The sequence below is a fragment of the Miniopterus natalensis genome, chromosome 3, assembly GCF_054644295.1.
Source record: "Miniopterus natalensis isolate mMinNat1 chromosome 3, mMinNat1.hap1, whole genome shotgun sequence".
Classification (NCBI taxonomy): Eukaryota; Metazoa; Chordata; class Mammalia; order Chiroptera; family Miniopteridae; genus Miniopterus; species Miniopterus natalensis.
In genome coordinates, this window is record NC_142083.1 from 79,390,837 (window position 1) to 79,413,915 (window position 23,079).

At 48.4% G+C, this 23,079-nt stretch overlaps 1 protein-coding gene across 4 annotated transcripts in view; it reads left to right on the forward strand.

Moving 5' to 3' along the window:
* The window catches only part of AUTS2 (activator of transcription and developmental regulator AUTS2), a 1,039,841-nt gene that overhangs the window by 1,013,143 nt on the left and 3,619 nt on the right, over positions 1-23,079 (forward strand). Inside the window, exons 8-18 of one of the 4 annotated variants that reach the window (XM_087815613.1) lie at positions 122-375; positions 1,455-1,696; positions 3,280-3,324; positions 6,184-6,279; positions 8,885-8,956; positions 10,185-10,214; positions 11,827-11,898; positions 15,369-15,510; positions 18,628-18,705; positions 19,610-19,693; positions 21,077-21,299. In XM_087815613.1, coding sequence (XP_087671739.1) covers positions 122-375; positions 1,455-1,696; positions 3,280-3,324; positions 6,184-6,279; positions 8,885-8,956; positions 10,185-10,214; positions 11,827-11,898; positions 15,369-15,510; positions 18,628-18,705; positions 19,610-19,693; positions 21,077-21,299 — 1,338 coding nt within the window. The remainder of the gene's footprint in view (positions 1-121; positions 376-1,454; positions 1,697-3,279; positions 3,325-6,183; positions 6,280-8,884; positions 8,957-10,184; positions 10,215-11,826; positions 11,899-15,368; positions 15,511-18,627; positions 18,706-19,609; positions 19,694-21,076; positions 21,300-23,079) is intronic. The other 3 variants (XM_087815615.1, XM_087815614.1, XM_087815616.1) reach the window with 3 other exon arrangements.

Here is a 23,079-nt window from a genome sequence, read left to right on the forward strand (position 1 = left end):
GGGCCTGTGAAAAGCAGCAAGGGAAGAGGCATTGAGTGGCTTTGAGCAGGGAGATGGGATTCTTTTTTAAGAAAATCAATTGCTTACCTCTTCCTTTCTGCCTTGTTTGGTCCTCTGACAGCAGCAGCAGAAGCAGCACTCCAGCGAAGACTCAGCCGGCCCCTCCTCACATCTCCCACCACCCCTCAGCCTCCCCGTTCCCCCTCTCCCTGCCCAACCACAGCCCGCTGCACAGCTTCACGCCCGCCCTCCAGCCCCCCGCACACTCCCATCACCCCAATATGTTCGCCCCTCCCACGGCTCTGCCTCCTCCACCACCACTGACATCAGGGAGCCTGCAGGTCCCCGGACACCCAGCCGGGAGCACTTACTCAGGTAGGACGGAGCAGCTGGCCTCGCTCACCGAGTCCCACTCTCCCTCGCAGTGGCCTCACCTGCTGTCCCCGTTGTCCCCGATCCCTGGGTTCTATCTGCTTCGCATTTTCCACTTTGTTGGGTGCAATCTTGTAATCAATCCTTTGTGGGCTGAGGCTCAGCAAAACCGTGTACCAGCACTCCCACCAACCTAGCACAAGCCGGATGGATGGGACACTGACAGAGAGAACCGGTGTGTCTGAGGCCATGAGGCTTTTCCGGCTGAGGTCACCACTGATAAAGGGGTGAAACATGGGTCCTGTGTGCCCTGTTGCCCTGCTCCCGTTAGAGTGACACATGCTTCCCTAGGTCCATGTCTGTTCCATTCTGGGCTCTTGGATTGCACCCGGGTTTAAGGGGTTTCTTTTAGGTGAACGGGGTCTTCTAGCTCCTTCCTGGGAGGGGCAGGTGCACTTGTAATAATGCTTCCCAGAATTTTAAGGGCAGACCCAGTGTTAGGTATTGGGCCCTTCCCTCCTCACCTGTGTTTATTATCAGGCAGGTGTCCCAATTTCAGGTCCTTTGTACCTGTGTTGGACCACTAATACAGAGCTGTCAGGCAGAGATTTACCCTTGAGGGCACTGGAGCTTGCCCTGTAAACAGCTGACATCTGTTAATTAGCATGCCAGTCACTGTGTTCAAGCACTTACAATGTTAATTCCTTTAGCCCTCAGAATAAACCCCTGGGGTAGGCAGGAGTGTCCCATGTGATAGATGAGAAAACGGAGACACACGTGGGCGACTAGCCATGTCCAGGGCACTCAGCTGGTAGTCACACAGAGCTGAACATCGACCTGGGACATTTACCTGGAATCTGTTGGCAGCACACCACAGGGACAGCCCTGTCCTTCAAAGCCAAGCACCCCGACAGGACAGGAGGATTGCATTGTTACCGGGCCTCGCTATCACCCACCTGGTTGGCTGCCCCCCTGAGAGCCCCATGTCCTGCTCCCTCCCTGGCCAGGTCCTTGGGTGTCCTGTTCTGAAGGAAATCACCCTCGAAGGAAAGGTGTCATCCTCTCCCTTTCCTTCTTTACAGAGCAAGACATCCTGCGACAGGAACTGAACACGCGATTCTTGGCCTCGCAGAGCGCTGACCGCGGGGCCTCCCTGGGCCCGCCGCCCTACCTGCGCACCGAGTTCCACCAGCACCAGCACCAGCACCAGCACACGCACCAGCACACGCACCAGCACACCTTCACACCCTTCCCGCACGCCATCCCTCCCACTGCCATCATGCCGACGCCAGCACCTCCCATGGTGCGTACCCCAGGCAGAAATGTGAGGATAAGTAGAGCGCGGCTCTTTCTGCAGCACGTGGGTGGAGTGGGCTGCCGGGGGCAGGAGGTTGGGGGGGTGGCAGCGGCCAGGGGCTGCTCTGGCCTGTCCAACTTGCTGGAAAGAAGGGGGTGTGCCTGCTCCAGCCAGCACTAACCTGGGCCTGAAGTAGGAACTTTGTTCTAGAGTTACGTCTAGCACGGTGGGTGGGCTTTATCCTAGACGCCCTCAAAACGGTCACATCCAGTGTTGGCAGTTGACTTGCAGGATAATTTTGTTTTCTTTAACATGTCACCAGATATAAAAATCTCTGTTGTCAGTGCTAACAATCAATGCTCAGAGAATGCCCGGAGTCAGGAAGAGGCTGGGGTGGAGGGCGGGGCTGTCAGGAGACTGGAACCACATTGGGTACCCTGCCCTTACAGACGTTGGAGGCCTTACCTTTTGGTATTCATGAGATGGTGCCAGTCTGCGGTTGTGCTCTGTCAGGCAGAGGAAAGAGAGCCAGGAGCCCTGGAGGGACAGAGCTCAGCTGTGGTAATAGGTACCACTGGCAATGACCATGGTCTTGGTCTTGACCGGGGTCCAGCACACGCCGGGAGAGCCACTGAGGACTGTTTTGTAACTTAGGATCTGTAGTGAATAGTGTGATATTAGGATGCTCAGTACCCTGAAATAGAGCCCTGTCCGTAACAGTGAACATTAGAGTGGTTCACTTAATTTTTATTAACGTTAAATGAAATACTTGATTTTAAGGCAATTAATATAGGCACTGTGAGAAAAGATTTTAATCCCATGATTTTAAGAGGCATTCCCTTTATTTTTTTCAACCTAATTTTTAAAAATATATATTTTAAAGTTCATTTTATAAATTTTATTTAAGAAGATCAGAGACGAGGCCTTGGGTCGGAAGTATTTTCTTATAGCAAATCCTGTATCTTTTTTTCCTAGAGGAACTAGACTTTTCAACAGTTACGTCTTCAAGGGCTTGTTACATTGGGAAAGAGTTTATGCCTCCTGAGTGAGGTGCTTCATAAATAGATTAAATCGCACAGAGGGAGTTACACCCCCAGGCGGTGGCCAGTATCTAGAGGAAACAATGGTACGCTCTTTTCTGCTCAAAAGCAAGGCTGTAAGACCCAGCCCAGACTGCTTTGTATTGGGTGTAACACACCTCAGAAGACAGCCGAACGTCCAGTTCTTCTGCCAAAGTGAAGGTGAAAATGGAGGAATTCTTTGGATAAATAGACCCAATGCTGCCTTACCTCCAGTTGGCCCGAATGATATGCCTCTTTTCTCCAGTTCATATGTCTGGTCCGTGCCAGTCTCTGAACACTGAGTAGAAGGCGACACAGTAGTGTGGCCAGGACCTGACTGCACCGTGTGGGTTTTCACGTTCTCTTTCCACTTTGCTGGTTTCTGCCAGTGACTCAGGAGCTCAGATACGATGGCTTCACGCTCGATGAGGTTGTGGAGCCCGATGACAGGGCGCTGACCGGGGGCCTGCGTAGGGCAACCTCCGCGGACGCAGTGAACAGAAATGTAGATTCTCTGAGTAACTAGCTTTTGCTTTGATCCCTTTACAGTTTGACAAATACCCTACAAAAGTTGACCCATTCTACCGGCACAGTGTGAGTCTTACTACCGTGCTACGCGTTCAATGTACCTGCTTTTCCATTTCTCGTGTCCTTGCCACAGACCAGCAAATGGCCCGCAGCTTTCCGTAATCATCTTCGCAAGGCTTCCCATTGCTCCTTGTCGCTCTGGATGCTTGCTTTCGTGGCGTTTGCTTTTGGGTAAAGATGCAGTATCGACTTCAGAATCAAAAGGTCATAAGTAAACTTAACCTAGGACTTGGAAGCAAAGTTGGACTTCCCTAAACGTCGGGCGTCTGTCCCGCAAAGCCGGGTGTCTGCAGTCGGCTCACTGTAGTTTCAGGAGAGTCTGAAACCCCAGGACTTCATCAGTTGAAATATCATCACCACAGAATTCCTGGAATTCAACTCAAGTTATTTCTTCTGAGTAGAAAGTCCTCCTATATTTTTGACTCAACTTTTCACAGAGCAGGTTTTTAAACAAAATGCAGAAGCCTCTCTCACCTGCTGGTCGTGTTCTCCTGAGCTTGTTACAAATGAAAATAGGGATATTTAAACCAAAGGAGGTCTTAAAATTGAAATGGATGATTTCTTTCTCTTTCAACACATTCTTTAAAAAAATAAAATAAAATACTTGTTTTATGCAATTTTAAGAGGATGGTCTGGAACTTAATTGGTACCAACCTGTGTTTTAGGTCCAGTTACTTATAAGAGAAGGACTCCTCTTTATACAAAGACCTTGAACATCTTACCACAATATTTTGATTGTGGAGTGAATACTGCATCCTTTTTACCTGAAATTGTGCAAGTTTCTTCGCTTAGTGGCTTATTTGTGTTTTTTAAATGAAACCAGGAAGAAGGGAGACTAAAATTGCTTGTAGCCATGTTGACTCACCACACTCCCTGCTTTGATTTGGGGCAGAAGTGTTAGTAGATCAGCCAAGGCTGTGAATTCATTCATACTTAGAACCAGATCATTAGATGTCGTGTTCGTCCTGGGTACCTGAGAAGTCAAAACTAGAAAACAATGAAGAATCAGTCTGGAGACCTTCAGAAAGAACATGAGGGAGTCCTCTTCGGAAAGGGTCGAGGGAAGTGCACCTGAGCGCCTGGGCCCCCGCATTGTCCCCCCCAGCACTCTTTCCGTTCAGTGGGAACTATGAGGCAAAGCACTTTTTTTAAATAGACATGAAAATCCAGTAGCCTTGTGGGTTTCCTCTTTGGGTGTGTCCCATGAATGAGGCCATCTTAATAATCATCAGACCTCTGCCCTTCGTCTGTATCTTACTGATCTGAATTAGAGTTTAGGGTACTCAGCAGGGGGTTCGCCTCGTTCTATGCATATTCCTCAGTCCTAGACTAAAGATGGAGAGGAAGCCTGAGGGCCTGAGTTTTTGGAAGGTTTACATTTTATTGTTTACGTACTTGAGATTTCTAGTCAAGGGGGTATATGGTTAGCTGTATTCTAAGGGCGTCAGTAACAGAATCAGGCAAAAGGGAAATGGTGAGAACGCCAGTTTTTTTTATTGAAGACATTAAAGTAAAAATACCCACCTGGAGGCAGAGTAATAGAAATTTGCGTGTGTGTTAGTGTGGCATGTATTTAATTACTCTGCTTCATACCGTGTACTGTGGGAGAGTCATTTCATGTTATTAGTTATAGCGGGGAATATGCGAAGTGCTCAGTCTCCCCTGCTTTGGGGATTCGGACGTTATAAGGGGAATTAAGATGCAATGCACTCAAGTATCTAAAACACAATTTTAAGACTTAAAAGTAGTTTTAAATGAGGGCACTTGGCTTGCAATCACTGTTTAAGTGGATTTAGTTCAATATCAATTAGTCTGGAAAACTTTGCTGCATCATTGAAGGGAGCAGAATGAAATAAAGACCCGCAGAATGAGGATGTGCCCTGAAAACAGACGGGGTGTAAAATGTGGGCTCCAGTCATTACCTAGCGATGGCCAGATTAATGCACTGTTAGGAATAATAATGCATTATTGTATTTTCGATGTATTATACAGCCGTGTGGGTGGGACGCTCCTTAAATACCTGTACGGTGGTTTGATCAAAGTAGGAAGCAGAGCCGTAGGATCTCAGATGCTAAGTTCCGTTTGCATTGTCCTCACGGCCGCCGTGTTTCTCTTCCCTGCGTTGTGTTGTGTTGTCTGAACGATCAGTTCAGGGAAGCGTACGTACCTAATTCAGAATCAGTCCCCTCCACGGAGCTTGTCCGCCCTGCAGACACGCGGGCGGCTTCCGCGAGAGTCGGCGTCGAGTCCTTCCGTTTTACTCTCCTTCAGATATTTGTCATCATTTCAGATGAGACAATTAAATTGTCCTCTGGAGCTGCCACTCCTAGAACAACCTAATGAAGCAAGGATTGTGAATATTTTCTCATTTCCTCAAACTATTAAAAATCCAAAAGAACTAATTGAGTTTTAATGGTGTAAACCCTGGAACTCATAAAGACTCGCTTCTTTTTTCTGCCTTTGTTTCCGTCTTCTTTTTTCCTTTTTTCCAATTAACTTGTAATTTTCTGGGCAGCTTCTTTGGCTCAGCACCCACCCCTCCTCTTTTTGAGATGCATTGAAATCTCCAAACCGTTTAGGACTTCTATCGATTTAACAATTAATAATTAGAAGAGCTCCCTTTTCTAATGATGTCTTCATCCGGGACGTCATTTGTTGACTGATTGATTCTGAACTACTTTTAAGTTTTGAGTTAAGCGTTCGTGGCACATCTGTGTGATCATCTCATCGTGGCTTCTTGACTAATAGCGTCACACTGAGATTACTTGGCTTGCTAATGCTGGTGTCTTTCTGTGGGGAGGGAATTGGAGTGTTATCAGTGCCTCGAACTAACAGCTTTTTCTCCCTCTCCGTCTTTGGCCACAGCTCTTCCATTCCTACCCTCCTGCAGTATCGGGCATCCCCCCTATGATTCCACCCACTGGCCCTTTTGGTTCATTACAAGGAGCATTTCAGCCGAAGGTAAGACACCTTACAGCGGAAACGCACATGCGTGATGTAAGTGGAGCCTCGGGCCAAGCGCGCGGGTGGGTTCTGCATCCTCTTGCCTGTAATTTTCCTGACCCAAAGTGACCACTGGGATTAGAGTGAGAATATTTTCTTCTAGTCCATCTAGTTTTAAACTCCAGCCACATTTAATTTTCAGTTTGTACTACCTGTGTCATCTCAGTTGAGCTAGGATCTCCTGTGCTCTTTAAAAACATCAGAATATATATGTATTTTTCCACCAGTATTGTGGGCATAAGCTTCTGGTCAGGAATTCTATCAGCTGTCAGATGAATGTGCACCGAGTTGTCCCTGAGGTATATTTTATTAGCAAAGATGCAAAGCAGAGCCTTTATTGATTTTAACAGGAAGGAGGAGAAGGGTTCCAAACTAAAATCGTATCTAACTATGGGAAGGGAAGATGCTTCGTTTCTCCTCCCTCGTTTCCCCCCCCCAGCCCATCTGTCTGCAAATGGGTCCTGCCAGCAGGTGGAGGGCAGTGCCCGCCTTGTCCGTCTCTGCCCTCCCAGTCCTCCCACCCCGCACCTGCCCCTTCACACCTGCCCCTTCACACCTGCCAAGGTCATCACTGACAACCTAGTGTGAAATTAACCTTTGACCCTCGGTAATAACCGCATTCTTTCCTGCCTAGTCACTGATATGCTACTGAACTTGTTCTACAGTTGCCTCCAGGGTCAGTATTGAGGAGTAATTCTCAGAAACGAACCTTGTTGTGACTTTCAATCTGCTACAGCCCCTACTTTACAGTCATGCAAAAAAAACACAAAAAAACCCACAATGTATTTCTCAGGTTAGGAACCCATCTCAGATTTTAAAGTAGTAAGTTTTTCTGTATGTGATTGGTTTTCTTATTATTTTCCATCTCATTTCGTAGACAAAACTTCTATTTTGGGCTAGAGTCCCCCAGGACGAGCACATACTACATTTCCAAAAGCATGTTTGCCTTAATACTAGGAATAGGAAAAGAAATTAAAAAGCATTAGGGGTGGGCCAGCTGCCCCTTGGAAATCACATTTACCTGCACTGGGTTGCAGTTTATACGCCAGGTTATGTGTACAGGGGGCTTTTACACGGCCGTGTTCAACACCTCCTACCTCAGGGTAAAATGATGGTGATTTTTAAACTCCTTCCCCCATCTGCTCATTACTACTCCCTCGGACCCTGGTCTGTCCCCTCCAGGTTTCCACAAATCTCTCGCACGTCTCCAAGCAGACTGGTAGGTCATTTAATAAATTAGACTATTTCCCTCACTCACAATTATCCAATCACACAGAAAACTACATCTGGGCGAGAAAGCGTCTCTCCTGGTGCTGAAACAGGCCTTTCCAGGCCGCCTTGCTGATTGAGTATGTAGATTGCAGTTCATTAGTGGGGCTCTTCATATGTATGCAAATCAGGCTGTTAACAACCCCAGCTTCATCTCTGGTTGTACAGCAGCTGATAGCTTTTCTTCCCTTCCCCCCCCCCCCCCCCCCCCGCTTCTCCTGTAGGTAAGCTTTGTGCCTAAACCTGAGCTCTTTTCCCCACAAGTACTTGCTGGTGGGAAAGGATTCTTAGAGGTTGGGATTTGTCAAATAAAATGCCCGGTGAAAAATTTTCTGAATCCTTTACCCACTAGGAAGTCGTGGCTGCTTGTGCCCGACGTGGGCTTTCTGTTGCTATTGCTGTTAATTCAAAGGACAAAACCCTACAGATAGGGTTAGTGTTTGTTATTAACGAGTCTTAAGAATGGTGTGGGGAATAGGAAAGAGGAAGCAGAATTGCTTCAGAAATCATTTCATGTGAATCTGTGTGGTCCCCAAATTAGGTTCTCTTGTCCCATTTCCACTGCTGCTAATGAGTAATTATGGAGCGTAATTCCTTGTTATTGTCTGCCAGTTAAAATTTAGGGAGTTAGCTTAATGTCTGTAAAACACTAACAGTTATTCTGATGAGAAACACCTGATAGAGCAAATTATGATGATGTTCACTTAAGCATTTCTTGGAATGTTTGTTTGGTGATAAAGTAAAAAAAAACACCAATGACAGGGCTGTGGGGGGCTCGGCAGAAAGGTGGGTGTCGGGGCAGCGCCTGTGTGTCTGGGCTCTCCTTTTGGTCTGCACAGCAGAATGTGGCCTCTCTGGTTTCACATGCTGTCGCTGGAGAGAGGGCAGTCTCCAGCCAGGGTCCCTTAGAAATAGGGCGCGGGTCCTGATGAAGAGCATGTGTGATCCCTGAGAAAAATGAAACAAAATTGGGGGCTGGGTGGGAAAGGTGAAGGGATTCAGAAGTACAAACTGGCAGCTATAGAATAGTCATGAGGGTGTCAAGTACAGCTTAGGGAACACAGTAATATTGTAATAACTGTATGGTGCCAGGTGGGGACTGGAAATATTGGGGGAAGACTTTGTGAAATATATGATTGTCTAACCACTAACTATGCTGTGCACCTGAAACTGTACATAAGACTATCGGATGTAAACAACGACATTTGACTTCTGTCACTTAGAGTGAAATCAGGGTCTTGCTTTCGTGATATGTGTTACAGGCTCCCTAAGCTATGGTCTGATTCATTTGTAGACATCCAATCCTATCGATGTTGCTGCTCGACCTGGGACAGTCCCACACACTCTGCTCCAGAAGGACCCGAGGGTAGGTACTGAGTGAGGCCTGATCCCAGGTAACACCAGAGTGGGGGGTGGTGTTTGGCTGGGGCAGCCAGCTCAGCACTCGAACCTTCTTAGCGTATCCGAGTGGGCTGCCGTTCCAGCTGCTGCTTCTAGTTTGTGAAAGAACATGCCAGTCACTTGTAGAAAATAAGATCTCTTTTGCTCTACTGTGGCCTGGCCACATGGCACAGTGTGCTGATGGCTTACGGTCTGCAAGCAGGAACTCCACAGTACCAGCTGGTGTAGTTACTACTCAGCCAGTCTTCTCTGTGTTTCCTTACATTTCTCTCACACAAAAGAAATAGCTGTAAAAAGCTTTGAATGGAGAAGCACCAAGCGCTCTTTTTCCTGGGAGTCAGGACACATCCATCCCCGCTTCCCTGGGGTCAGGAATTCCCTTTGCCACACAGCTCTCTGGTCTCCACTTTTAATGTGCCCTAGAGCTAAATAAAATATCCATTATGCTGTGGCTACGTTATATATTCACAATGTCTTCCTCTGCCTACTCTCAAAAAAAAATTTAATGTTCTACAGTAATCTTGTTTCATTGATTGTTATTTAAACTCGTGTTTGTAGTAAATATGAAAAATGATTACCTTTTACAATATTGTCTTTTTCCCTGGGTAAGGGCAGTCAGAAATTGATGACCAGAGTTAGGTAGAAGTTTAAAATGACTCAACTATGTAAGTATGTTTATGCTGTTTAGTGGATGGACTTCTTTAAAATGTCTTATACCTCTAAGTACGTGCAGCCATTGAATTAAGGGCATTGGTGGAGGTATCCTAGTTCTGCCGTGTGTCTGGAAGGACACGCTCCCCAGATACCCCTTAGTATCCAGCCACACACATCCACGGTCTGGTGGCCATTCTGCCTCAGACCCACCCGTGGGGCTTGGAGGGGCTGCTGGAGATAGTGAAACTCCTCAGATGTGTAATGGGAGCAAATCACGTTGCCAGAGGGCAGATTGCTCTTGATTGGACTTGTTTAGGGGGCTTGTCAGAGCAGACACACCAAGCTTGTGAGGTGGGGGAGGGGACACTTGGCACTTTTGATGGTGTGAAAACGGGTTAATTATTCTCTGAAAGGGCTTCATTTGAAAGTAAAATTCTAACATTTTAATTTCCCCTCCTAATGAAGCACCACAAATTTGTTAATTAGAGCAATTGTTTGAGTGACAGGCATGTAACCAAGTTGTCATTTTCTCTTCACAGTTGACAGATCCTTTCAGACCCATGTTAAGGGTAAGAAAGCTTCTTCTGGAACTGTTTTTGCAACCTCTCTGTGACTCCCGTGGGTTAAAAATGCAAATCCAGTCTGCGGAAACAAGCCCCAGAAAGTCGGGAGTGAAGTGTTGCAGTGACCTTTTTGTTGGGTTGGGTTTCTCAGGTAGAACGGTTGAGAATGGCCTAAGTGGTTTGGCTTCAGTGTGAGGGGAAGCCAGGCTCTTGAGGTAAAACGAACAGATAAAATTTTATCTGAGTCAGATGCTCTTGTTAGCAGTTCTAGTGGAAGGTTCGACTAGTGGGAACTTGAGGGGAGGGGATTAAGCTCTAGGCTGAAAGTAGAATTTCCCTGAGTTCTGCTCTCTCTCGCACCTAGAAAATCTATGTATCTGGGTCTGTTTATTTTGGCTGGTGGCTGCCTCATTCTGCAATAAGTGGTGTCGGCTTTTCCCAGCCACTCAGCCTGCCTCTCCGGTGCAGAGAAGGGTTGCTACAGGCCTCGGTTTGTTAGAGGTCTGGAGAGTGGCCAGCAGATGACCTCTGAATAAATACCAGTGTACTTGGTTGGTTGGGGCAGGAGGGAGGATGGATGGTTGGACAGAAGATGGATAGATTTCCTGCTACACTTAACCCATTTCTGGTGCGTAAAATCATAATTCAGTTTCTCAAAAAACGAGGACTGTGTCATCACTTAGGTGATGTCACATGATCCATGGTTTTATTACAGAAGAAAACTGACCCCAGACTTGGGTTTAAGTATATATTTCAGAATCAGGTCCCCTCACCATCCCTGTAGTTACTGAGCGCACATTCGGAGCTTATGGGTGGATCACGTAGCAGGAGACAAGTGAGGTGGGAAGACCTGGTCCCTGCCCTCCGGCTCCGGGTGGTGAGACTAAGCACACTCACGGTTTCGCCACTGCTCGTGAAGCAAGACGTGAGACAACGTGCGAGACTTGGATTGCTAGAGGAGGAAAGTGACAGGTGAAGAGGCCTGGAGAGTAGGAAGGCCTGAGCTCTCCCCTTGGCTTCTTTCTCCGTTTGACTTAGAGGACGGTGCCCACCATCATGAATGGACAGGTGACCCTTAGTGAAGCACTTAGAGGAACTGGGCTTCAGTACACTGCGGGGAACTTCTCTGTCTTGCTCTGGGGATTTAGGAGAGCCGGTGATGGAGGAGGTTCCAGGGTTCTGGACCCTCTTGTTTTCAGCGGATTCACAGACATTCACTAATGAGCTCTCTGAACAGCCGATTTGCATGATAGCATGGCCGCATTTGTTAAGCAGGGCTTCCCGCTCTCCCAGTCTGCCAGCTGGCACCAGAAAAGCAAGCAAGCAGAGACTTGGGGCTTTTGCCGTCCCGTCCTTGGTAACGGAGGCCCTCGCCAGTGTGCTTTTCTGAGGAGCAGTGCCAGCTCGGGCTCCCGTGGGAGGAGGGGGGGCTCACTGGGGCTCCTTGGGGCCTGGGCACTGGAGAGTCCTTGACAGAAGGCACTTGGAGGATACACAAAGCACTCTTGTTTCCCGATAAAAGCCTCTGTAGCCCAAATCTGCCGAAAGCTCTGGGGAAATGGGAGGCGGTTTTCTCCGAAAGGTCCTCCTTCTGACCATGTGGCTGTTTCTGTTGCAGAAACCCGGGAAGTGGTGTGCTATGCACGTGCACATTGCCTGGCAGATCTACCACCACCAACAGAAAGTCAAGGTCAGTCCTGCCCTCCCAGCCTGGGGTGGGACCCGGGATCTCCCCACGTAGGAGGCGTTTAAACCAATTCTGAAGACCCGCTGGCAGGAAGGGTCCAATGTCTCCTGGAAAAGCTGTTTGGAAACTTTACTATCCATTAGGGAACCACTAGCTAAAGGACGAGACAGAAGCAAACTGATAACTCCCTGATGATTTTTTCCTTTAAAAAAAAATGTGTCTTATTGATCTAAAGAATTTAAATGCAGATTAACTCCCAAAATAAACGTTTTGGGGAGATACGTAGACCAGACGTCTCCAATGGGACAGGATTTAGTTATCGCAGAATCTGAGGGAGTCCGAGGTGGGGTGGAGCCGAGCAGGAAGACCTGTGCAGGAAAGGAAGGAATGGGTGTGTTCTTGTCATTTTAGGGCTTTGGGAAAACGACTGAGTAATTTAAGCCCTGTAGGATGCTGCAGAACTCCCGTTAGTCACGCACAGTATTAAAATGACTCTACTAGAAGTAGTATTTGTTCTGCAGTGGCCGCTCTATACCTCACTGGTCCTCCTGGTGACTGGCCAGAGGTTAGAACCAGTCAGTACCTGTCAGAACCACCGTGTGCCCAGTTACCTCCCCTGTCCATGGCTGACTTTTCTTTTCCATCTGGTTCACCACACAGGTGAACACAGTGCATGCTCTACCAGGCCTTTAGGACACACTACCGGGGCGGTCGGGGGCTGCTGCAGGTGACCCGATGTGGCATCACTGGTTGGCATAGGGAAGAGTAATCGACGAGTCCAGATTTTATAGTCTGGACATTTACAGTCTATGTAGCTGTGCCTGGAAAAAGGGGGGGCGGGAAACAGCCGACCCAGTCATTCCAATAAGCTTCGGTTAGCCCATTTTTTCAATAATAAGCTTTTAGTCCTACTGGCATTTGGGAACCATTTATGAAAATAATAAAAGGTGATAATCAGAGGGAGAGCTAGTCACCACAGAAATGTGTTTTGGTGTGTTGGGTTTTTTTAGTGGCTAAATGATTTTTTGAAAACAAACCTTTAAAAATTTAAAAGCCAACTTCAGTGAATGAGGCCACACAGATGTTTGCTTTGGTGCCGAATACCTGCTCTTTCTCAACATCCTATCAGTGAGTTTTGCTCACTTTTACTTCATTGTTGGGCAAGGTTTAATTAGAAACCTTACGGTGTAGCTTAGAGTTTGAAAACGTGTGTGCTTTGAGGCGCGTGCTAGATTTTGACACATAGCTCAGTTCCCGTCCTGTGCCGTGGTTAGTGGAACATTAGGTAAGACGCGTCCTCCTGCAACTCCTTTGGTTGGAAGAGATGAAGGATGCTGTGTGCGCCCTTTCAGCAGCTCCCTTTCCGTGACAGTGTCCGCGGGGACGGACGCCTTCATTATCCCGATTCAATTAGGGAGACCTCTTCCACACGAGGTAGCTGTTCCCCTTCCCTTCCCAGCAGCTCTCTGGAATCCCCCGGCGCCATTGTGCTTCATGGACCTAACTTGTGGTTAATGGAACTGGGCTGTGTACCGTGCAGTATTAGCACTAAATAATTTGGCAACCAAATTAAAGGAGCCATTCAAGAGATTTTTATAGATTTATAGTGAATTAGAAGCTTCGTCTTGGGGCTTGGCTGTTCCTTTAGAGCGGGACTTCCACGGCAGTGTTCCCTGCAGATTTGAGCAGAAATTGCATTGTCCCCTTTTCCTGTGTTCATTTCATCCTTTTGGTCCCTCACCGAGTATTTGAGAGCGCCTCCTGCCCGCAGGCTCCTCGCAGTGCCCGGCTCGGGGGGCACTCAGCCATCTGCCCTGCTGTCTGGTTGCTTCCAGCTCAATAGCAGGGTCAGGGTGTGTGTAAAAGATGGTGAGTGTGCTGTCCGCGTCCAGGGGGTTGCTTCCAGCTCGGGGGCTCAGGTGGGCCTCACCCTAAATAGGCGTGATGCCTGAGTGGGCTCGTGACCTTCGGCAGTGAGGACGCAGCAGACGGTGTGATTCTCTCTCACGTTGGGTCAGGTGCCACCCTGTTGACTTAAATGGACAGGGCTTATTTATAACAGACATGAGGGAGTTTGAGGTGGAGTGGAGCCAAGGGGACTGAGAGCATCAGATGAGTCTAAGAGAGCAAGCATGGAGTCAGAAGCACACTAAGGGCCGTGAGGGAGTGGGAGACTGGACAGTGGGGAGGTGGTGACAGGGCGGGGAACCTCGGAGCTTCGGACCCAGGCCCAGGGTGAGGGAAGGGGATTGGTGCTCATCCAAGGGGGTGTGAAGCTGATTCAGAGAGGGCTATTGAGCATCAGGGAGGTGGGGCAACTTTGAAATTATGCTGTTTGAGTGGGCTGCTGGCCTCAAGAATGATGTCCAGGTAGGAAATGTCGTAACAGTGTAATAACTATGTGTGGTGCCAGGTGGGTACTGGAAATATCAGGGGGAACACTTTACAAAGTGTGTGATCCTCTAACCACCATACTGTACATCTGAAACTAACACAAAATAATATTGCATGTAACTGTAATTGAAAAAAACAATGTTGCTATTTTAAATGATAATTTTTGAAGTTTCATCTTCAAATATATATTGCTACAGTATAAAAATAAAATTGATGTTTGCATTAAAAAATAATGATGCCGGGTTAAGGAATCAGGAAGCAGATTAGGAGCTAATTTCTACAGCCTTGGAGGAAGGCGAGCTGACAGGTGAGCTTGAGGGTGGATTTATATATAAATACGAGGAAGTAGAGCGGCTGCAGTTGGTGGCAAGGACTTGACAATGAGAGGGGCTCCTGGTGGCTTTCTGGTCTGGACTGCTCTCTTAAGTAATTAGGGATAGCAGGCAAAGAAAAGACCCCCTATTAGTTAAATTAATATCCCTACTTTGTTTGTTTTTTAAAATATGTAACAATGATCATTTGAAAATTAGCTTGTAGGCATGCAAATATTTCTTCATAACTTTCCGTTCCTAATGTACTGTGATCTATTAGAGAAGGGTAAAGAGTCATTAAACAATTAATTTACACAGAAGATTATCCGTGCAGAGTTCCTAATAAAATGAGCTTTAAAATACTATCATTTAAAAACTTGCTAAAGTGGGCTTTTGCAGTGAATCATAAGCTACTTTGGAGGAGTGGTGGTTTGAGTAAAGAAAGATACGATTTTATTTCTCAAACCCTATAGCCTGAGAGAGAGAGAACACTCGTTTTGCTGCTTGACCTTCTGATCTGAGAGACAGGTGCTGCCCAGTAGCCAGCCCCGCTGCCCCCTCAGGCTGCCCTGCTTCTCTGGCACCGCAGGTTAAACGGCTTGCGGGTTGCTGGGTTCCCGCAACATTCATGAACTCCAGCCTGACGGGCTCGAGCGAATGCACCCTTCACAGTTCCCTCTCTCAGTCTCGGCCACTCATTAATGTCTGTCTTCCCTGCTGTTTCTCTGGGATGTCATCTGTTATCCCCCCCTCCCCTTGCTGCTTTAGAAACAAATGCAGTCAGACCCACATAAACTGGACTTTGGACTGAAGCCTGAGTTCCTGAGCCGTCCTCCAGGCCCCAGTCTCTTCGGAGCCATCCACCACCCCCACGACCTGGCACGGCCTTCGACCTTGTTCTCTGCCGCAGGTGAGTTCAGAGGGGCTGGGAGCACTGGGAAGGGTTCTCAGGTAGCTCGGTAAATCACGTTTGCTCTCTGGGACACCGCTCAGTCACTCCCTAAAAAACACAATTCATGCCAGCTCGCACAGCCACCTCACAGCACAGCTGGGGACATGGGCCCTCCTCCACTGATACGCCCGTTTTTCATTAAAGACGGAAAAAAAGATGCTCTTTCCCTTCAGGGGCTCACAGTGCTTCAGCTCTTTGTTTGCTTCTGTACTGAGCCAGTGTAATTCACAAGCATGCCAACTGCTACTGGGAAAAGATCAGAAAGTTTGTAAGGGCGAGCGGGAGGGAATGATGCCCACACTCTTACAAGGCTGCAGATGCCCTCAGCCTCGGTGCCCACAGAGCGCTCGGTCACTTTGCACAGTGATGCTCAGTCCTGCTGTGTGTGGAGGGCCTGAAGGTAAAGAGATACAGTTGCCCCTTGAACAGCATGGTTTGAACCCTGTGGATGTTTACACTGAGTACACAGGGCCCTGCAAGTGTATCTTCTCTTGTTATAATTTTCTTAATAACCTTTTCTCTTCTCTAGCTTACTTTATTGTAAGAATGCTGTATACAATAATATACAAAATATGTGTTAATTAACTGTTTATGTTATGGGTAAGGCATCCAGTCAACAGTAGGCTATTAAGTTTTGAGGGAGTTAAGTTTTGCGGGTTTTCTACTCTGCAGGGGGTTGGCTCCCCTAACCCCCAGGTTGTTCAAGGGTCAACTGTACAACTGTGATAGTGGCTGGCAGTATGTCTGTGATAGGGAAGGTGAATCGGTTGGTTGCAATACAGGAAATTTAGGGAGCAGGGTATAAAACACCCAAGAGATCTGTTCATTAAGGTCTGAGAGTGCCCACTGCCGAGAGACTCTAGAGCGTGCCCAGTGCGGGGGCAGGGGCTACTGAGGGCCACTGCTTCGGGTGACCACCCTTGTCTGTGCCAGGTACATGCAGACCAAAGGCGATGGCTGTAAGGAGTATTAGGTAGCCAAGAACAGCCCTCTGTATCAAAGGCTCCTCACCCTTTAGCCTTTTCTAAAACTCATCAGTGCAAGTGCCTGGCACAGGGCCTCTTGATAAAACTTGTGGACAACTCCATAATGGAATTCCCGCTGTGCTGAGTAAGATTTATTCTTGCGGACACGAATCTCCGAGGGGCTCCGTTTCTCATCCTTAGGGAACAGGTTTCACATCCATCCTACCTGCCGCCTTCCCAGGCTCTTATTCAAGGAGAGAAACACCCACGTTGCAAGAAATCGTCATCTTAATGGGCTTTGTTGCCAAAGCAAGTGAATCCCCTGGAGGGTAGATGGAGTTTGCTAAGGTCTCAGGTTTTCCTCTGTCGGTTCTGTCTAGGGACGCATTTGAAGGCTGTTACCATGGCACCTGGGCGCTGAGACAGGGCCATGTGAAGAGCAATTTTTGGAGAGAAATAAGAGAGATTTCTCCCTGGCTTCCGTGTGAGCCAAGAGGATGAATTGGCTTCTTTTGCTTCAATAATTCTGGGACTGCAGGGCACCCTAGGGCCCTGGCCAAGCAGAGCTCCCATCCTCATGGAAGCATTAATTAGCTGTACCATACAGTATGCAGCCAGAATTTTATTTCACTGGCAACTCCGTAATAACTAATGAAATGTTGGGTTCCGTTCCCTCTGTGGAGATGGGGTTTCATATTTGCACTTTCTGGGTGGAGAGTAAGCCCCTACCTAGGGCTGAACAGAGAACTGCTCGGGTGCCTTCCAATTCCGGGACACCGGGACTGGGAGGTGTGCCCCTGTGCCGGGCGGCTCCTCCACACCCAGGCCCGTGGGCCCCTGCAGGCTGGGGAACACCCATCCGAAACATAAACTGATTTAACAGGGTTTGGGGGAGGGGCGGCCCTTCTCCCTGTAATCTGTGTTTTGGAACAACTCATACTTGTTCATAGGGGGTTATAGACTAGTTGTTTGTAAATTCATTCAGGCCCCGTTTATACTTCCATTCTGGAAGGTAATCTTTTCCAGTGTATATGGTATAGGATTTTGCCCCAAATGGTTATTTGGTGAAACTTTTAACCCATATGTATAATTGGCACACACTTGTTAAATTCAGCCACTCTTGTCTCACTGTTGGACACTAGAGCCTGCAATAAACCAAACAGGCATCTTCAGGTCACCTTGGCCAGTCTCTCGGCTAGAGCCAAGCCTGCCTCCCGGAGAGCTTGCCTCCTCAGCTACCACTTGCACCAGCCAGTGTGATGCCCTGAGCTCTTAGAAATATTGTCCGCCCCTGATTCACAAGTGTACACACTCTGGCTCTCTCTATCCCTCTTTCCTTCCCAGCTTCCTTCAAGAAAAGGATTGGAGGCCTCTTACGTTTAAGGCAAAACATACAGTGGGAGAGGAAATGTGGATAAAGACCACAAAGTTAGACCTGAGTTCCCTGGTGGGCAGAGACCAATAGATCCGATTATAAGATTATTAGTGCCCAAAACCTGGAAGTAAACAGGCTGTCCCTGGCACTGAAGACTGAGGGAAGGCAGAGGACTTCCTCCCCCATGACCCAGTGTAACTCACAACAGAGTTTCATAGGGTCGGGCTCTCTACTGTCCCTCAGTGCGGTACCAGGGCAACTGAGACGTTTTCGGGGAAAGAGTCTGGTGGCCCAGAGCAGAGCAGCTGTTCCTGAGCCAGGGTTATTACATGTAGTCTCCACAGCAGCATTTCTGAGTGAAAGACTGGCTCCCCGAAGCACTCTAGGAAGACAGTATTTCATGGTGAGGTCCCCTCTTAGAGAGAGTGAGCCATGGACAGTCATGGCTCTCAGTCCTTCAGTGAAGAACCTTACTTAATTTTTAAGCTGGTGTTTCTCTAGACTTTTTGGGTTATAGAACCCCCCCCCACACACACACACACAGTGTTTTTCAATGTTTCTAATACTGTCAGTGTCTTTGAAAGCACATTTCTTCTTCCCCCGTGTGTTGCCAGGTGGACTCCAGGCTGTCCTTACTCTGACATGCCCTCATGGGTCAGCAGGCAGCTAGGAGCCAGCTGCGTTGCAGAGGTTGGCTCCCTAGGAGATCTCACCCCGTTGTGTTTGACTTCACAGGTGCTGCACACCCAACTGGGACCCCTTTTGGGCCGCCGCCTCATCACAGCAACTTCCTCAACCCTGCTGCTCACCTAGGTGAGTTGCCCATAGTGACTAGAAGTGGCGTGTGTGTTTCAGAAAACCTTGTTTACTGTCCCTGCCGTACTTCCTGGCAAGTTGGCCGGGGTCCTAGACGCCTCGCTTATCACTCAGGGAGATGATGGGGCCTCGTGGGGATTTGATAGGTGCTGCCTGCCTTTGGGATTCAGACCTCTGACAGCCCATCCGCAGGGAGCAGGCCTGTGCTCTGGAGGTGCGGTAGGTAGAGGCCAGCCTTGGTCCCTTGGGGAGTCCGGCTCACAGCAGCTTGTTCTGCCCATTGGAGGAAGGTAGCACACTCGCCCCGTGTCCACAGGCACCTCCTGGAGCTGGAAGGAAAGACCAGACGATGCTGTGATGAGTCACTACCCATAATGTCTAAATCACTTCACATGTCACTGCCCCCCTCATGTCTCTTCTAGCAAAGGTGCAGGCTCTGCCCGGCCTGGATTTGATATTCTCTGCAGGGTACAGGCAGAGGCCAGCTGTCATGTGCCCGACCCAGGCTTTGTCATACATCAGCCCTCAGAATTTCATCCTAGATTTATTTTAAGATGTCATCTCACTTCTGTTCCGTTAGAGCCTTCAGAGCACATTCCCGGGACAGGGGAGAACAGCAGGACACATCTTAGACCATGTGGCTTCACTAATGTTCCCCACCAGCAAGAGAAATGAGACAGAATGCACTCAGTGTTAGCACATAGCTAGTGTGAATATTGTGCTAATACAGTACCTAATGTCAGGCGCGCGAAAGCCTCTGCATGGCCTGGTAGAAGTGGGAAGGATCAGGTCTGAGTGTAGAGAGGCCTGGGCCCCGCGTGTCTTCCCCACGCCCGGGAAGCTCCGACGTGCTCCCACAGCACAGTCCTGCAGCCTGTCTTCCCCCCGCTCTTGTCTGCAGAGCCTTTCAACCGGCCGTCGACGTTCACGGGCCTGGCGGCAGTCGGTGGCAATGCCTTCGGGGGACTTGGAAACCCTTCAGTTAGTGAGTACCTTTAACTTTTTCAGTCTGTCTTGGACTGTTTATCTCCTCTGATCTGTCTATGGCTCAGGACCTTTCCAGATAAAAAGAAACTACGCTCTTGGGAAATAAATTGAGGCTTTATCATTGCAAAAGCAGGCCTAAACCTTGGCATTAGGTATATGGGTGCATTTACATCACAACTAAGTTTTTAAGGATAGTCCACTGTTAATATACGTCACTGAGGGTGCGGAAAGGTGCTGTAGTTAATTAAAAGCTCCTACAGGTTGGCGTAAATTCATAGTTTCATCCACATTCCATCTCTACTACCCCAGACTTTAGCTACAACTCCCATCAGAGCTGAAAACAGCTTTTACATGTCCTCTTGCCTTTGGCGTTGGTGGGTGTGAAAAAAGCTTGATGAAGAATAACCAGTTTGGCTCGGTGGTTAGAGCATCGGCCCAAGGACCAAAGCGTCTGGGGTTCGATTCCCAGTCAGAGGCATGTTACCTGAGGTGCAGGTTCAATCCCCTGCCTTAGGGCATGTGGGAGGCCACCAACTGATGTGTGTCTCTCCCCCCCCCCCTTCCCCTCTCTAAACATCAATGGAAAAAATATCCTTGAGTAAGGATTAAAAAAGTAAAATAAAAAAAGAACAGCAGGAAGCCACCACCAGGCTCAGGAGAGTGAGGAGCTGGCAGCAATTCTTGCTCTGTAACCTGGGAGGATCGGCTAGTTCTCCACGACTACAAAGTCTGCCTCGAGCAGGAAGAGTTGCAGCGCCTGCCTAGTTCTACCCATTACTTAGCCACTGGGCATAATACACTTACCCTGTTTTCTTCCGGGCCGTCCATACGTCACTGTCCCCTGGCACAGGAGACGTAGAGCACAGCCTGTGGGGCCATCCCCATGCGTCTCGGTGGGGACCTGTGTGTCTGTTCAGGTCGCGTGCCCATCTCTGATGACGCCCGTTTGCTAAAGTTGTGGGAGAATGGCAGTCATCTATTAGTGGGCTGCGGTCGCTAGCGGATCCCCCTGAATTCTACTCCGAATTGAGTGTTCATCTTAGTCACAGCATCGGAATATCCCCTCTGCATGCTGGGTCCTGTGCATGGACAGATACGTTTCGTTAGGTCAGGGACACCTGTGTGGCCCCTTCCCTTTTTAATCTGCCCCCCTCCCGCCCCTTTGCCTTTGGTTTAAAAAAAAAGCAAGCTGTGAGCTGCCTGTCCCGAGCAGGACAAGTTCCTCTAATGAATTTGTTAATCTCCTTTCCTTTTCCAGCTCCCAATAATATGTATTCATTTTAACTCTGAATGCTGTTAAAAGTTTTTTGGTAAGTACCTTCATTACAGCGGATTATATGATTTCTCTTAAACCTTTTTGTTCTCCACTTCACCATTTCAGCACCCAACTCAATGTTCGGCCACAAGGATGGCCCCAGTGTGCAGAACTTTAGCAACCCTCACGAGCCCTGGAACCGGCTGCACCGAACGCCTCCGTCGTTCCCGACCCCTCCGCCCTGGCTGAAGCCGGGGGAGCTGGAGCGTGGCGCGTCCGCTGCAGCTCATGACAGAGATAGAGATGTAGATAAACGAGACTCATCCGTTAGTAAAGATGACAAAGAAAGGTACGGAAAGAAACCGCTCTCGAGTCCCGCTGGGGGAGCCCGCCCTGTGCCAAGTCCCCCGAGCACCGGCCGTCCGCCCGCCCCGCCCCAGCCTCGAGCTTCAGCTGCCCCGTAGCCTCAGCCGCTCACACAGCCGGCCGGGCCCACAGCGCCCCCTAGCGCACGCCCTCCGGCCCCTAGCGCACCTCGGCCGCAGACCAGAACCCCAGCAAAGCGAGCGCCCCGACTCAGAGCAGTTACCCAGCCAGCCCCCCCAGGCCCCGTGAGCACTAGTGTGTCCAAACATGACTCTCTCTAAAAGCGAGTGAGGTGGCGCTCGGACCACACACACACACACACAGCATGAATCAGCACCATATTTGCTTTCCCGTGCGTGCAGTCATTCAATCATCCATAGGTTTCCTCTGTCTCCTCTCTCTCTTTTTGTTTTCTTTGAGAAAGTCATGTTTGCATGGCCTCATCATATTTTTCTGAAGTTTTGTTCAAACTCAACTCCTGGGCTCTCACAGATGACTCATAAATTTTTGCTAACCTGCATTTAGAGAAACATCAACAAGCATTATTGGTTTGGGTTTGTTTTGCTGGTGGATAACTAATTTCACTAACCATTTTTATCTCCGTACTTGGTAACCCATGCCTAAAAAAGAAGTAGCCGTAAAGAGGAAACTGTCTTACGGTATTTTTTTTTTTTTTTCTAAAGAATGTCCAAAGCATTCTTGACAGCGTGTCCCTTTTTTTTTTTTTCTCTCCTTCAGGCTATTTTCATTTTGAATGAACTGATAAGCAAGGAATACACGAGATATGCTTGACAGGAAATACCTGATAACAATTTCCTTTTGGTACTTAAGGCTCAAATATGATTCCGATCTTTAATTTTTCTTTAACTGTGTTATAGTGTGTGTGTGTGTTACAGTGTGCGTGTGTGTGTCCTAGTGATTTAAACAGAATTCAACTTTGCAGGCTTTAAATGTGACAGATTAGTAGATATTCATCATAGGCCATCATGCTGAGATTTTTATAAGAAAGCTTATAAAAGCACAAGTTTCTTCAAGGCAATGTGATAGAGGCTCTTGACCAATGGGAGGCCCATGCAGCTCTGAGCTGTAGGCTGCCAAAGTGAGGCGGCCCTGGAGTGGACATGCCCGACCAGGGGCTCTCCTCAGACAGGCTGTCGGTGGAGAGCGCGCAGGATGGGGCAGCAGACCTTTCCCATTGTCCTTGATGGAGTCAGACGGCCTCTTGGATTAAAAGTCAGGAAACCTAATAAATGCAATCTTCTTTAATCTTACCTTTTTTAAAGATGCTCTTGTCTTAGCCTTTGCATGTGGGCTAGAAACAATATTTGGAGGGAAAACCTTAGTTCCCCCACTGTGGCCACCTCACCTTCTGAGCCCTGCGCCCCCACTGAGCCAGCGTGTCATCCTGCTTGTCCCCTCCCCTCCTGTCTGCCTGGGGCTGCCCCGAAGCCTTGCCAACTCCTGGTCTTCCCTCTTCAAGTTGTATCTGATTGTTCTGTTGCTGGGCATCTTCTGCCCAGTGCTCTTAAGCCCCCACCCAAGACAGGCCTCTAAAATCCATTCACCTTTTCATTCATAAATGCTCTTAAAATTGTCTTGATTTCCCGCAGGAGCTTTAGTGTCTGTGGACCTACTGGCTTTCGCCATCCTCTCGTCAGACTTTAGCTTTCTTGCCCTTCCTAATGCAAAAGTACTTCTGCAGCCCCACAGTCCTGAAATCGTGGTTTCCTTTGAATGCCCCCCCCCACCACCACCACCACCAC